Source organism: Myotis davidii, unplaced genomic scaffold (genome assembly GCF_000327345.1).
Source record: "Myotis davidii unplaced genomic scaffold, ASM32734v1 scaffold111, whole genome shotgun sequence".
In the NCBI taxonomy this organism is placed as follows: Eukaryota; Metazoa; Chordata; class Mammalia; order Chiroptera; family Vespertilionidae; genus Myotis; species Myotis davidii.
Genome location: NW_006284347.1, coordinates 4,260,217 through 4,276,300, shown reverse-complemented (window position 1 = coordinate 4,276,300; position 16,084 = coordinate 4,260,217). Strand labels below are relative to the sequence as shown.

Here is a 16,084-nt window from a genome sequence, read left to right as displayed (position 1 = left end):
AAGATATCCAACGCACAAACCTAGTGGGGCTTCAGAAAATGGCTAGAGCCCAGAACCAAGCACACATCTTATTTATGCTCTTGTTTTATGGATTTTGTTTATGCTTTATGCTCCCTGCAACCTGACTTCCTCTACTTCTGTGATATTTATGGTAGTGAAGTTGCCCCTTTCAGCCACTTCAATGGAGAGTGGATTTCACTCTCCTTCCAAACACTAGAGGAAGGTACTCAGGCCCTGTTTGGGGCAGATTATCACTCTGATACAGTCAACTGAATACCTGGGTGGTTGGGGGCAGATTGTCACTCTGATAGAATCAGCTGAAGACCTTGTTGCACAAAATGTCAGGGTGGGGGGATCCTGTCTGAGTGAAGGAGACAGTTGGGGGCAGGGTGTCTTTGGAGCTAGAAGAGCCGGCAAAAGGTACAGACTGCAGGAGGTGTACTTAGCTTCTTTTTTCCCCTATGGAGTGGCCCTGAAACATCATCAGAGAATCCAAGTATCCTATGGAATAGGTTTGAAAGTCTCTGGATTTAAAATCTCTGTTACTTCTAGATCTGAAATTACCTGATTATCTAGGAAAGCCTTAATTATCTCAATACTACAGAATTGTCTTATTTTCTCAAGTTCCCCTCCCCCCCATTGAGTAATAATATGCTCATTGTTGAAAACTTGGCAAGAAAGAAAATTATAAACACTAGAAAACATCACTCATATTAAGAAACAACTGCTATCAGTATTTGGCATTTTTGTTAATCCTTTTTTTTTCCCTTTACATAACTTTGTATCTGTCAAGGATTAATTTGTTAGTAACAGAAACCCTGCGGAATAAATTTAAGCAAAAAGATTGATTGTGAGGAGTCTCTTGGGACACAGTTACAGGAAACAGGAATGAACCTTATGGAATTTGGAAAGCCCCAGGCTTTTTTGCCTTTGTTTCTGGAGTTGTGTGGTCTTTTGTCTCTGCTTTTCTTTGCATGTCTTGTTCCATTCTCCATGCTGAGGGTGGTTTCCTCTGCAAGTGTCTCAGTTTCAGCTCCCAGGTTCTACTTGACTTTGGGTTACCCTGGTACTGATTTTAGCCACTCTACTCTTATTCTGGAATCAGACTGAAGTGTAACTCAAGTAGTGGAATATCCGATTGGCTCAGAATGGGTTAAGTTCTCTGTTTTGTTCAGTGAGCTGTAATCAGGAGACAGGGTCTCAGTAACAGTAGTGGCTACTTAAGCTCACTGCTGCAGAAGGCAGGAAGGAGACACTTTCAAAGCATGGGCTGTAAAAGTCAGCTTTTATTGATAAACGTTCTCATAAACAATTTGCCAGATCATTGAAGAGTCTTCATAAATATAATTTTATGGACCATAATTTATTAAACCATTTTCCTTAATTTGGATATTTAGTAGTTTCCTTTTTAAAAAAAATATTTTTGTGTTGATTTCAGAAAGGAAGGGAGAGGGAGAGAGATAGAAACATCAGTGATGAGAGAGAATCATTGATTGGCTGCCTCCTGCACGCCCCACACTGGGGATCAAGCCCACAATCCAGGCATGTGCCCTGGTAAGAATTGGTGACTTCTTGGTTCATAGGTTGCCGCTCAACCACTGAGTCACGCCAGTGGGGCAACTTCTGCTTTTTTGAGTCATTGCCTGTTCCCCCTTATCCTCTAAGCAGGGTGGAGCCTGGAGTAGTCACCAATTTTCTTTATCTTAGCAGTTTCTGTTTATTTTTCTGAGAAGGATAAAGACAATTATGTGAAGGGTTGTTTCTTTCACTCTTTAACTGAGTGATCTGTAGCCCCAGTATTTGATCATCAGCAAGTTTACTCTTTTAATTGAAATGGATGTTACGTGTAATTGTATGTTGCTGTACTGTCTTGTTGAATCATCTGTTCGGCAGGCATTTATTGGGGGCACTGGTATGTCCTAGAGATAAAGCCTTGATCATGCCCTCATCATCAGGTGGCAATTTAGCAGGGAAGGTAGGCTATTTAACAGTGAGTGCTTTGGTAGGAGGATATTCAAGGTACTCATAATAGCCTTTAAATTCCCTTGTGAACTAGTAGCACTTCATAGTTCTGTGATTTGAGAATTAAAGCTTTAGTGTCCTCTTGAGCTTCTTAGGCTCCCAGATTTTACAAAGGCTTCTTTGGTGTTACTAATCTCTAATTTTCTTATGAAATTGTATAATCCCAATCTGGAGATAATCTGGGGCATTCTCTTGTCCAGTTAGTCCTGTCACAAGTACTTTATATGTTTGTATTTACTAAGATGCCTGATGTAAAACATGGACAATTATATATAAACTTTATTCTTTTTTAAAAATATATTTTATTGATTTTTTACATAGAGGAAGGGAGAATAGAGAGTTAGAAACATCGATGAGAGAGAAACATCGATCAGCTGCCTCCTGCACACCTCCTACTGGCGATGTGCCCGCAACCAAGGTACATGCCCTTGACCGGAATCGAACCTGGGACCTTTCAGTCCGCAGGCTGACGCTCTCTCCACTGAGCGAAACCGGTTAGAGCTATTCTTTTTGGAGAGAAATGCTTCACTGTCCATTTCATATTCAAATTGATCCAGCTTTTCCTGTGGCATAATTTATCTTTGATCTTGAGAGAGCTGGAATCTTAGATTGAGGCCCAGCCTGTCCTAATACGGTGACGTCAAGTCATTTTTTCTACTTTAAAAATAAGTAAATAAATATTTTCATTTAGGTATAACATACATAGAAAAAAGTACACAAATCCTATGTCTGTAGTTTAATGAATTTTTATGAAGTGAACATACCATGACACTACCATGGGATTGAAAATACCCTGGATGTTATCGCTGCCCCAGAAATTTCCCTTCTTTCAGTTATGACTCATTCCCTTTTCCCCTTCAGCTCCTGGCAACCACTAATTGACTTTCTGTTTCAGATTCTGTTATTCTGTACATTTCATAAGAATGGTTATTGTGCGTTTTGTGTCTGGCTTCTTTCACTTAGTATAAGGTTTTCAGGGTTCATATTGTATGTATTTAGTACTTCATTCCTTTCTATGGTTGAATTTTATATCAATCTAGCAGGGAGGGTAGACCATTTAATAGTGAGTATGGGTGTACTATATCACATTTTGTTTATCATTCAGTGGAAATAAGGATTATTTCTACTTTTTTGGCTATTATGAATAATGCTGTTTTGAACATTCATTCACAAGTTTTTGTATGAACATGTTTTCACTTCTCTTGGATATATACCTAAGAGTGAAATTGCTGGGTCATATGGTAACTATGTTTACTAAATTGTTATCCACTATGGCTGCGTTTTCACATTTCCATCAACAATATATGAAGGTTCTAATTTGTCCATATTCTGTCAGCACTTGTTATTGTCTGTCCTTTCCATTACAGCCATTCTAGTGAGTATTAGGTGATATCTTATGTTTATTTGCATTTCCCTAATGACTAATGGTGCTGACTGTCTCTTCTTGTGTTTATTGGCCATTTGTATATCTTTTTAAAAAATATATTTTTATTGATTTCAGAGAGGAAGGGAGAGGGAGAGAGATAGAAACATCAATGATGAGAGGGAATCATTGATCGGCTGCTTCCTGCACGCCCCCTACTGGGGATGGAGCCTGTAAATCCAGGCATGTACCCTGATCAGGAATCGAACCATGACCTCCTGGTTCATAGGTTGATGCTCAATCACTGAGTCATGCTGGCCAGGCAAAATGCATTTTTTATTAAAACTTATGTTGGTATCACTTCATGCTGTGCCAGGCTGTCGTAGGCACAGCCCACGGAGAGGAGGTTTGGCTGATGACAGTGGGGGAGAAGCAGCTGGGATTCTGAGGCGCCGATAAGGGGGTGACACTGTATTGATTTTTTACAGAGAGGAAGGGAGAGGGATAGAGAGTTAGAAACATCAATGAGAGAGATCAATCAGCTGCCTCCTGCACGCCCCCCACTGGGGATGTGCCCGCAACCAAGGTACATGTCCTTGACCGGAATCGAACCTGGGACCCTTCAGTCCGCAGGCCGACGCTCTAGCCACTGAGCCAAACCGGTTTGGCAAAATGTATTCTTTATATATTCTATATATTAGATCCTTATCAGATATATGATGTGCAGATATTTTCTCTCATTTTGTGAGATGTCTTCACTTTCTAGGTAATGTATTTTTAAGTACAAAAGTATTACATTTTGATGAAGTCTAGTATATTTATGTTTTCTTTGCTTGTGATTTTTATATTATATCTAAGAAACAATTGCCTAATGCATGGTCATGAAGATTTATTCCTGTCTTGACCAGTGTTTCTAAGTGGTTAGAGTATCGACCTGTGCACCAAAGGGTCTTGGGTTCAATTCCCAGTCAAGGGCATGTACCTGGGTTGTAAGTTCGACCCCTGGCCCTGGTTGGAGCATGTGCAGCAGGCAACCAATAGATATGTCTCTCACATCCATGTTTCTTTCTCTCTTTCTCGCCCTCCCACCCCCCCCAAAAAAACATACTCCTACTGGGAATTGAACCCACAACCTAGGGATGTGTCCTGAATGGGAATCGAACCCACAAGATTTCAGTACAGGACAACACTCCAACCAACTGAGCCACATCAGCTAGGGCAGGAGTTAATGTTAGAGATCAAGGCAGGTGTTTCTAGGGAAATGTAGTCTCTTCCAAGCTTGGGATGCTTGGTGGGGTTGTGCAATGGAGACAGATACTCAGCCACATGGTAATAGATACCCATTCACAAACAGCTAGGGTGCATGCAGGCATGAATTTTTCCCATGTTCAAGTAATACTAGCAGTAAATTAACTCGTCTTCCTAATTTTCCTTTTCCTGTGACCATGATTACTCCCCTACTGAGGTGGAAATGTTAGGGTATCCAGGGCAAGTGGCAAATAGACATATCTTTAAAGAGAATAGCCCCATTTAAAACATTTTTTAATACTGTTTTGCAGTACATATACATATTTTTCTGGGGCATATGTTTTCCTATTTTATCATAATGTAAAATATATATATACTATGTCATCATTTTTAGGCCTTAATAATTCTATGAAATAAAACTTTTTTCTTTTTACCTGGCCACTTCTCTCTTATTTGTTATAACATGGGATGTCGTATCATAGGTAACAAAACAAGGATGACATTAGCTGACGCTCTGTGTCCCCCTTTGATGCCTCCCAGGAATGCAAGTGGCTTGGGCTTGAGCTGTGGAGAAAGTAAACTTCAAGCGAGAAAGAAAACTCCAGATACTGGGGCCAAACGATAATCAATTAATTTCCTTATAGGTGTCAGAAGCTAACTGTCTAAACTAACAGTAATTGCCCAAACTTATATTTAAACTCCCCCCCCCCATGAAATAAAGTATATACATAGAAAATAATTCTAGTAACTGACATTTGTGCAGTTCAAGCTACTTGACAGTGGTTACTTTTTTTTTAGATAGGGAGTTTAATTGAGGTTTTTAAAATCAAGTATGAACTTTTCTATTAAGCACAGAGTGGACATTTAGAATTCTATAACATATAATAATACACTGTTACTTTCTGAATATTATATCTGTTCCAAAATAAAATACTGGATAGCCCTAAAAGAGTACATTGAAATGAATTTCTGGAATTCTGTTTGACAGTCTAGTACAACCAGTTTTTAAAAGGTACAACCAGTTTTTGATAGGTTATGTAGTTTTTATATCCTTCTAGCTTACTTAAATATATATAGCTATATAAACTTCTTATAATATACACATACACAGACATATACAGTGGGGCCTTGACTTACGAGTTTAATTCGTTCCATGACGGAACTCGTAACTCAAATTACTCGTATGTCAAATCATAAAGTGAATGACTGAGACACGTGATGCAGGGCTGATGTTGTGGCGTTCACTGTGACGTTCGCTGTGCCAACTAGCGGTGGGGTATCTGAAGCTGGCTGGTAACCCGAATTTTAGCTCGGAACTCAAAGCAAAAAATCGGCCGAGAGATGGCTCGTATCTTGAAAAACTTCTTAGTCGGGACACTCGTAAGTCAAGGCCCCACTGTATACACATGTATATATTTAAGGTATTCTTATATAGGTAAAACACACCGACATCTTTTTCTATATTGTCATGCTGATATTTAAACCATAGGTAACCAAAGTCCAAAAGAATCACTGTGATTATGTAAAAGAAAGGAAAAAGAAACTTAAAAAGAAACTCTATTTACTTTTGAGTGGATATTTTAATCGCAGGAAATAAAAATCTGAAGGGCACTTACATAAAACTTATTTTAGAGGCTAAGATTAAGCTATTGCAGATCACTAAGCTTATCAATATGTTTTAGATCAGCAAACTCCAGGGTAACTTAAATGCAATGAGATTTTCATAAAATATGGCTAAATAGGTTTTAAGCATCCCATTTCTGCTTTAAAGGGAACAAAGTAAAATAATCTCAAGGGAAATGTATCTACACATAACGAATTACATATAAAATACTTAGTTGTTGAATGGACTTAATTTGAAGGTATATCCACTGATTGAAGACATACAGTATATTTTAGTGTCTACTGTGTAGCAGAGATTGTTGTGGGCGTCAAGATAGAGTGGTGAACAAAAAAGACCAGTTCTTGCCTTCATGAATTGTGGAGATAGAGATTAAGTGAAGTTGGTCAGTACATGGGATACAAATCAGGGTAAGTAGAGAGAATATGCTTTGGTGTCGTTCTGTGTTTCAGGAATGGTGGATGGTTTTCATGTAACCTACTAGCTCTGTAGACCCTCCCCATAGACCTGGATTGAGGGCTGTGATTGCATGTTAATGATCACTACTGTAAGTGAAATGAGGAATGGTGGCTGGTATACTTTGGAATCAAACTTAAATTCAAGTCCTGGCTCTGGCACTTACTACATAAATAAGTTTTGGGAGAGTTAGTTAGCTACTGTGGACTTGTTCCCTCTTTGGTAAAGATGGGGAGAATTGACAGGGTTGTGAAAATGAAAAACTCCAGAAGATGCTCATTAAGTATTAATTCTCCCCATCTTTTTTTTAACCTTAGTTTTCTTATATGTAAAATGGGGATACTACTACTGGCCTTGTCTATGATAGTAAGAACTAAATAAATGAAATAAATATGTGAATCTACTTTAATATGGTTTATAATATATTACTATATCTTATTTCTAGAAAGGGAAGATTTTCAGGCTCTCAGCAGCTTAGGGACTGGAAGAACTCATGGATTTTCCAGAAGTGGAAGTCATGGATCCCCACATTAGCAACCCAACATTAACATAATTTAGCTACTCTTTGTATTGTTTTTTTCTCTTTTTTGTTGTCAGCCTCTAGCTAACCTGCTCATCTCTTCTTCATATTCCCAAGAAAATCTGGATTGGTCCACTGGAGCACTGATAGTCTTGTGGGCAGAAGTTTCACACTCAGCCAGATACAGGCAGATGATTGGCTTGTAGAATGGGTGCCCTTGGATCTGGTGTTTACTAGTGTTTATTTCACAGTAGCTATTTTGGCCTAGTCTTCCTTCCTTTGCTGGGGCTATGGCGCAGGATTTTCCCTCAGAAGGTGGCTTTGATTACTGCAGACACTAAACCGACCTATCTAGAAAAATGCAATAATTATTTAAAGAAATTAGAAGTGGGATAGATTTTATGGTGGGAGATGGCCTTTGAAATTTCTTAAACTGCAGATAATTATTTTTTCATTTTTCTTTTAATAAGTTAGTAATTTATGCTACTTCTTGGAATCAATTGAAAATTATTCTTGCTTGAAGTATATACCAGCTAATAGATCAATTTCTCTTTAGATTTTAGGCTTCCAAAGAAAAGACTCATTAAGCTTTGAGTTATTGGTAATTCAATTAGTAAATTATTCTTGATAACTCAATATTTCACCAATCTTTTAGAGATAACTTTGAGTCAAAAAGATTTTTTTTTTGGTCTAATATAAATTCTCAATTCTCCCAACTTCTCACATATTTCATTGTTAAAGTTTGTGAACTATTTCTTGAAACTATTTGACGATAGACATATAGTATTTTAAAAGTACCTACTAATGTTTATAATATACACTCAATATATTTATGTATAAAATTTAACTCTTCTTCTCCTAGGTAATTTATCCTCAACATTCCAAACTTACTGATAAAGAAGTAAGTAAAAATATTGCTCTGTATAGTTTTCTGTTGTATTTGTTTATTTTTATTGGTGTGTGTGTGTATGTCAACATATATAGCTTTTGTTTTCTTTTTCAGAAAACCAATATTTGCTATTTGTCTTTTCCAGATTCAAATTCAGGTAACTATTTTTCATGTGGTGTTTCTGTTGAATTTTTACTAAGAATACTGATTTTACTTTAATATGTGAAAATTGATTGAAACCGCATATTAGAACGCCAACTGTTTCAGCCTAACAGGTCAGTGATTTAGATTCCTAGATTTATGATGTTTAGTCATGTCTTATTGATTATAGTTGGTTCAACGTTTAAAATAACTATAATGAGGTAAAACATCCAGGAAAAATAAACTGTTGAAATAGTGAAGAGATTGAAAATCAGCAACATTGGTATGTTTGGGGATTTTTTGTTTGTTTGTTTGTTTGTTTGTTTTGTTTGGGGATTTATAATAAGTAGTTTACTTTTAGTTTAGGGTTTGAGAGCTTGCCAAGAACTCTGTAAAAGCACTAAGTTAAAAAACACACACACAAAAACACAACAGGTGAATCTGGTTATAAAGCATGACCATCAATTATTTTCACCCAATAATTTATGTGAGTTAATATATGGAAAGTACTTGGAATAGTGTCTGGTGTGTAGAAAACACCATATAAGTGTTTGCTATTGATTTTGCTGGTCTCTCAAACTCCCTAATTGTTGAAATCTTTCAGGTTACCTCTCGTGTTTCACTTTTAAAACAGCTTTTCAGGCGTGGTATAATGACCAGAGCTTTCAACTTCTTAGACCACACACAGTTAGAACCTTTTGAAGCAAAGACACTCCAGTTCCCTTTCCTTTTGAGGTTATTTCTAATCTACTAATTTAGTTTAATTAATCTGATTTGGGAGATTTGACATTTAAATTTTTTTCCTTATAAATGCTTCCAGAGTTTTTTCTATATATTTGGAACTGAGCTTTTTTTTTTTTAATATATTTTATTGATGTCTTACAGAGAGGAAGGGAGAGGGATAGAGAACTAGAAACATCGGTGAGAGAGAAACATCCATCAGCTGCCTCCTGCACACCCCCTACTGGGGATGTGCCCGCAAGCAATGTACGTGCCCTTGACTGGAATCAAACCCAGGGTCCTTCAGTCCGCAGGCCGACGCTCTATCCACTGAGCCAAACCAGTGAGGGCTTGGAACTGAGCTTTCATGACACAGGTAAAAGAGAAGTGCTATTTTGTAAAAAATAAAATTAAAAGATGCCTGTGAGAGATCCCTGTAGGGCATTTGTTCTGACTTGGAGTTATTGGAATATTTTATTAAGTTTTGCCGACAAAGTCCACACATGCAGTTCTGAATGTAGTAAATGTTGGATTGGACTTCCTGGACTCAGGGTAAGCTGAGATGTATGGATTGCAGGATGAGGTGGTTATGTGTTTGGAGTTCCAGCAGATTCTACTCCACATTCTTCTCTTTCAGTTAATAGTTGGTTTTCATGGCTTTCTTTCTTTTTCATATCTCCACATGAGCATCAAGTTATTATATGGTGTTCAGATAGCCTTTTCATTTCTAATTTTGTAATTAGTCTTTCCATACATCATTTTTTTACTGGAAATTAAACTGAGTGTAAATCAGAATTTGATCAGTATTTCAGGCATTTGAGTGATCTACCAATGTTTTGTAATGCCTTTTTAATAAAATCTACATCAAATGAAGTGTGGTTTATTTTATTCAAAGTATGATTGGCACTTAGAAGTAAAATTGACAAAAGATCTTAAAAACAGACACCTTGCCCTCTTACCAGATGAATATTATTCTAGACACCAAAAGATTGTGAGTTTTGTGTGTATTTAAGATCACTGTTCACAGTTGTGATTATCCAAAAAGTTTATTTCACTTAAGTGTTTTATTAAATGGAAGTTGGGATTACTGTGCCAACTTTGAAATGGATTTAATTTTTCCCAAAATAGCTTTTATTGTTATGAAAGGAAATCTAGGCACAGTAGAGCAGTCTTTCGGAAAATCTGGGGTTCGTTTCTATGATGCACACTTTTGTTTTTATAGATTTTAGAGACGGGAGAGGGAGAGAGAGAAAGAAATACTGATTGGTTGTCTCCCGAATGCACCCCGACCGGGGATAGAACCCGCAATCAAGGTTATGTGCCCTGATTGGAAATCAAAGCCTCAACTTTTTGGTGTATGGGAATACACTCCAACCAACTGAGCCACCTGGTCAGGGCTCCAGGGTACACACTTTAAAAAGTAAAACATTTAGACTTTGGTATGCTGAATAGGTAAAAAAGAATGCTTTGGGAATTCCCAATAGAATGATTTACCAATTCTCCACTTCCTCCACCCCGTACCCAAACACACACACCCTAGATTTCGTGTCTTTAAATTGGTTTGTTTTTAGGTTTTGATTTCTTGTTCCATTTGAATGGTTTTTACCTTTAGGAGCCTACATTTGAAGTATGCCTACTCTTTGATAAATATTTGTCAGATTTTATTTTTCCTCCTTATTGTTTATCATTAACATTGTCTAGAATGCAAGTGTTCCTAAGGCTTAAGCTGTAATGGGTAGCCAAGGACTATTCCACTATATTTTAAACATGTCCAGAGAGAAAAGTAAGCATTAGTAGAGAAAGTTTCAAATAATTATGAATTCAAGGGAAGGATTAATCCTTGCTCTGGATGGATTAAATGTGCAGACAATATTTGTTGTCTCAGCAGATTTTTTCTCTATAAATAGCAGGGACATTGTCATGTGATTTACAGTTCCTAGTGCTGAAAGCAATGCTTCTCACACTATCTGTGTTAAAAGACCAGTTGGGTTTTCTTTTTAAAAAAAAATATTTATTGTTGAGAGAATTACAGATGTCCCCCTTTTTTTCTCTGATTGCCCCCCTCCACCCTGTTCCTGCCCAGCCTCAGGCCTTTACCACCTTTATTGTCTATGTCTATGTCTATAGGTAATGCATATCCTATATAATAAAACCCCAATATGCAGATCGACCAACCAGCGGAACAACCGGTTGCTATGATGCGCACTAACCACCAGGGTGCAGGAGCTCAATGCAGGAGCTGCCCCCTGATGGTCAGTGCACTCCCACAGGGCGAGCACTGCTCAGCCAGAAGTGGGGCTCACACTGACAAGCGCAATGGTGGTGGCGGGAGCCTCTCCCGTCTCCACAGCAGCGCTAAGAACCCCTCAGGGGATGTCCAGTGAGGGGTCCCAGACTGCAAGAGGGTGCAGGCCAGACTGAGGGAGCCCCCACCCCCTCAGTGCATGAATGCCATGCACTGGACCTCTAGTGTGCATATAACACCTTTGGTTAATCTCTTCCTGTACCCTCCCCTTTTTCTTCTGAGATTCGTTGGTCTGTTTCATGTTTCCATGTCTCTGCTTCTATTTTATTCATCAGTTTACTTTGTTTATTAGATTCCTTTTTTGTTTATTTCGATTTTTAGATTCAATTGTTGATAGATATGTATTCATTGCCATTTTATTGTTCATATTTTTTATCTTCTTCTCCTTCACCTCCTCCTCCTCCTCTTCTTCTTCACCTCCTCCTCCCCCTCTTCTTCTTTATCATCATCCTTTTCCTAAAGAATACCCTTCAACATTTCAGGTAATACTGGTTGGTGAACTCCTTCAGCATTTTCTTGTCTGTGAACCTCTTTATCTGACCCTTAATTCTAAAATGAGAACTTTGATGGGTAATGTAATCTTGGTTGTAGGTCCTTGCTACTCATCACTTTGAATATTTCTTGCCATTCTCTTCTGGCCTGCAAAGTTTCTGTTGAGAAATCAACTGACAGTGATATGGGTGCTCCCTTGGAGGTAACTAACAGCTTTTCTCTTGCTGCTTTTAAGATTCTTTCTTTGTTTTTAACCCTTGGCACTTTAATTATGATGTGTTTTTGTGTGGGCCCCTTTGGGTTCCTCTTGTTTGGGACTCTCTGTGCTTCCTGAACTTCTAAGTCTATTTCTTTCACTAGGTAGGACGTTTTTTGTCATTATTTCTTCAAATAGGTTTTCAATTCTTGCTGTCGCTCTTCTCCTCTGGCACCCTTATAATAGGGATCTTGGTACACTTGAAGTTGTCCCAGAGGCTCCTTACACTGTCTTCATATTTTTGGATACTTTTTTCTTTTTACTCTTCTAATTGGGTGTTTTTTGCTTTCTCATATTCCAAATCGTTGATTTGATTCTCTACTGTTGAATTCCTGTAAATTATTCTTTATTTCAGTTAGTATATGCTTAATTTCTGACTAGTCCTTTTTCACATCTTTGATGTTCTCACTAAGATCCTTAAAATTCTTACTAAGTCCCTTGAAGCTCTCATTAAGATCATTGAGAAACCTTATAACCATTGTTTTGAACTATGTATTTAGTATCTGCTTGTTTCCACTCATTTAGTTCTTTTTCTGGAGATTTCTTCTGTTCTTTCATTTGTGACATGTTTCTTTGTCTCTGCATTTTGGCTGCTTCCCTGTATTTGTTTCTATGCATTAGGTAGAGCTGTTACATTTCCTGGAATGAGTAGAGTGCTTTGTGTAGTAGGTGTCCTGTGGGGCCCAGTGACTCAGCCTTCCCAGTTGCCTGAGCTGGGCATTCTAGGTGCACCCCTGTGTCATCTGTCTGCACAGTCTTGTTGTAGTTGAACCTTGATTGCTGTTGGTATCACTGGGAGGACTTGACCCCCAGGCCAATTGGCTCTGAGGACCAGCTTTGACTACAATGGAAGAGCTGCTGTGCAGGAGACACCCTATGGAGCAGGACTTGCTTCAATGGGGCTTTGGTGCTCACTGAGTCTGCTCCTTGAGTGTGTTGCTTATGGATGTGTAGAATTGTAATCTGGCATGGTCGGAAGCTGTCCACCGGGTGCAGTGGCTTGGGGCCTCCTCGGAGGTACAAAGTCAGCCACTGCCTGGGGTCATCCAGCAGGAGCTACAGAGCTATCTACAGATTGCTGCTACTTGTATGGCCTTGGAAGTGCCCAGGAGAGTGAAGCAAGGCAGGCTGGCGCTATTGCCTTATCTTGGGTCTTTTTTTGAGAGGTATGGGGCACCCTGACTTCTGCTGCTGCTTGTTTGAGATATTTTAGGAAAGTTTGAAGCCTGAGCCAGGATAGACCATACATATGGAATAATAGCTGCAAAACTTGGGTGGGGTGCAGATTGGATGGGGTGGAGGTCTCAGGGAATCACCAGGGAGAAATGAACAATTTGAACCAGCTTGATGGAAACTCAGATATGGCTGCCAGTCAAGTCTGCCACAAGGAAGGTCTCAGCATATGAGCAATGACCTCTGTGAGTACCTCTGTCTGGGAGAAAGCCACCCCCAAGTTCTTGCTCTGATGCCAGACAATCCAGTCCTCCCATATATCCCTGTATCCCCCCAAACTGCTGCCCCAGCACTGGACCTCAGAGGAAGTGAGTCTGTGTAAGTTTGTGTGCCAGCATTTTAAGAGGAACTGCCTGGGTTTCCAGCAGCCTCTGTGTTACTCAGCCGCAATCCCCGCTGGTTTTTACAGCTGGAAGGTACGGGGACTTCTCTCCCCAGCTCTGGAACCCGGGGCTGTGGGTCTGATATAGGGCTGGGATCTCTTCTCACGGGAGGCCCCCACAGCCACGATATACCTCCCAATTAAAAAAATGACACGTGGGTGCCGAACCAGCCTGTTCTGCACCTCTGCCCCTCCTGCCGTCGCAGTGTGCTTTCTTCTTTACTTATGTAGTTTTAGGACTTCCATTCAGCCAGATTTCAGGAGGTTCTGAATGATAGGTTGTTCTGTATCTTAGTTGTAATTTTGATGTTGTTGTTAGAGGCAGTGAATATTGGTGTTTACCTATACCGCCATCTTGGTTCTGTCTCAGGGTGTTTTTTAGTGTGTCTTTTTTAGAGAGAGAGTGAAAGGGAAGGGTAGAGACACAGAGAGAGAAACATCGGTGTGAAAGAGAATCTTGGATTGGTTGCCTCCCGTGACCCTTCAGTTCATGGCCTGACACTCTGTCCACTGAGCCAAACCAGCTAGGGCAGCCAGTTGGGTTTTTTAAAAATTTCCAATCTAGTGGACCAATGTTTTTATAAAATACAGTTTAAAGAAATTTTTAGAAAAATGAAGTCCAGATTTGTCATGACAATATCAAATTTCTGTAAGAGTTCCTAAATACTTATTCTCAGTTTGGGTATTCATTTCATCATGGATCAGTAGCAAGATTTGTATACTGGCATCAGTCTATGGACTACACTTTGAGAAGCCCTGGTCCAAAGTTTCACTTCTCAGCAATTCCAACTTAACCACTTAAATCACAGGAAGAGTGGCTATAAAGAACTGAATGCCAAGGATAGGGCTAGCTCTTTTTTACTGTTGTTAATCCTCACCAGAGGATATTTTTTCCATTGATTTTTAGAGAGAGAGGAAGGGACGGGGAGAGACAGAGAAAAAGAAACATAGATGTGAGAGAGACACATCAACTGGTTGCCTCCCATATGCATAACCACTGGGGCTGGGGATCAAGCCTGCAACTGAGGTACATGCCCTGGGGATCAAGTATGCAACCCCAGCATGTGCCCTTGACTGGAGTTGAACCCGAGACCCTCATTCCGCAGGCTGATGCTCAATCCACTGAGCCAAACCGTCCAGGGCAACTTTTATTTTAAATCATTGAATATAACTGCTGAAAGTGACTTTAAGTGATTATCTTCTGATACTTCTTATTTTGTTAAGGAAATTGAGAACCTTAAGTTACGTGACTTCTAGAAGGCTAATTATTGACAGACCTGTGACTAGATTTCATTGATTGTGACTTCTTTTTCCTCGGATTGTAACTTTTTCCTCATGATCACACTCATTAATTATCTTTTACATGTAATCATTAGGTTGCTTATGTAGAACTACAGTCTCTTGTTATATAGACAAACTAAACAGGTCATACTGACAAAATAGATTCTTGTTTTAATTTTTATTGATTTTAGAGAGTAAGATGGAGGGAGAGAGAGAGAGAGAGAAACGTCAATGATGAGAGAGAATCCTCAATCAGCCGCCTCCCGCATGTTTCCCACTGGGGGTCGAGCCCACAACCTGGGCACATGCCCCATCAGGGAATCAAACTGTGACCTAGTTCACAGGCTGATGCTCAACACTGACCCACGCTGGCCAGGGATAAATTTTTTTTAATTAAAAAAATATACATACATTTTTTACTTCAGAGAGAGACGGAGAGGGAGAGAGAGAAACATCAGTGATGAGAGAGAATCATTGACCGGCTGCCTCCTGCATACCCTCTACTGGGGATGGAGCCTGCAACCCAGGCATGTACCCTTGACTGGAATCGAACTTGGGTCCCTTCAATCTTCACTCTAATGCTCTATCCATTGAGCCAAACTGGCTAGGGCCATAAATTTATTTTTGGTGAGGTTGTAGGGTATCAGAATTGCTCTACCCTTTCTAAGGTCTCATTTTTTGCAATGCAAAAGTGAAAAATCCTGGTTGCCAATCTGTAATGCCCTTTTCCTATGATAATGGTAGGTCAGGATGGAGAACAAAGGTTCTCAATAAAACCAGACAAGGAGTTGATATTTCTTCTTTTTTTAAAATATGTTTTTATTGATTTTTAGAGAGGAAGGAAGGAAGAGGGATAGAGAGATAGAAACATCAATGAAAGAAATACATCACAAATCAGCTGCTTCCTGCATGCCCCTACTGGGGATCAAGCCTGCAGCTGGAATCAACCAGTTACCTCTTGGTTCATGGGTTGGCGCTCAACCACTGAACCACACTGGCAGGGGTTGATATTTATTTATTTAGTTAGTTAGTTAATCCCCACTTGATATTTTTCCATTGTTTTAGAGAGAGTGGAAGGGAGGAGGAAAGAGATGAAGAGAGAGAAAGAGAAACATCAGTGTGAAAGAGACACATCAATTGGTTGATTCCTCACAG

At 39.3% G+C, this 16,084-nt stretch overlaps 1 protein-coding gene across 1 annotated transcript in view; it reads left to right on the top strand.

Annotated features, from left to right (window-relative positions):
- The first annotated feature begins 1,939 nt into the window (after nucleotides 1-1,939).
- Nucleotides 1,940-16,084, top strand: part of DENND6A (DENN/MADD domain containing 6A) — a 44,192-nt gene continuing 30,047 nt past the window's right edge. The window contains exons 1-3 of the mRNA XM_006754702.2: nucleotides 1,940-1,975; nucleotides 8,093-8,131; nucleotides 8,234-8,276. Coding sequence (XP_006754765.1) covers nucleotides 1,940-1,975; nucleotides 8,093-8,131; nucleotides 8,234-8,276 — 118 coding nt within the window. The remainder of the gene's footprint in view (nucleotides 1,976-8,092; nucleotides 8,132-8,233; nucleotides 8,277-16,084) is intronic.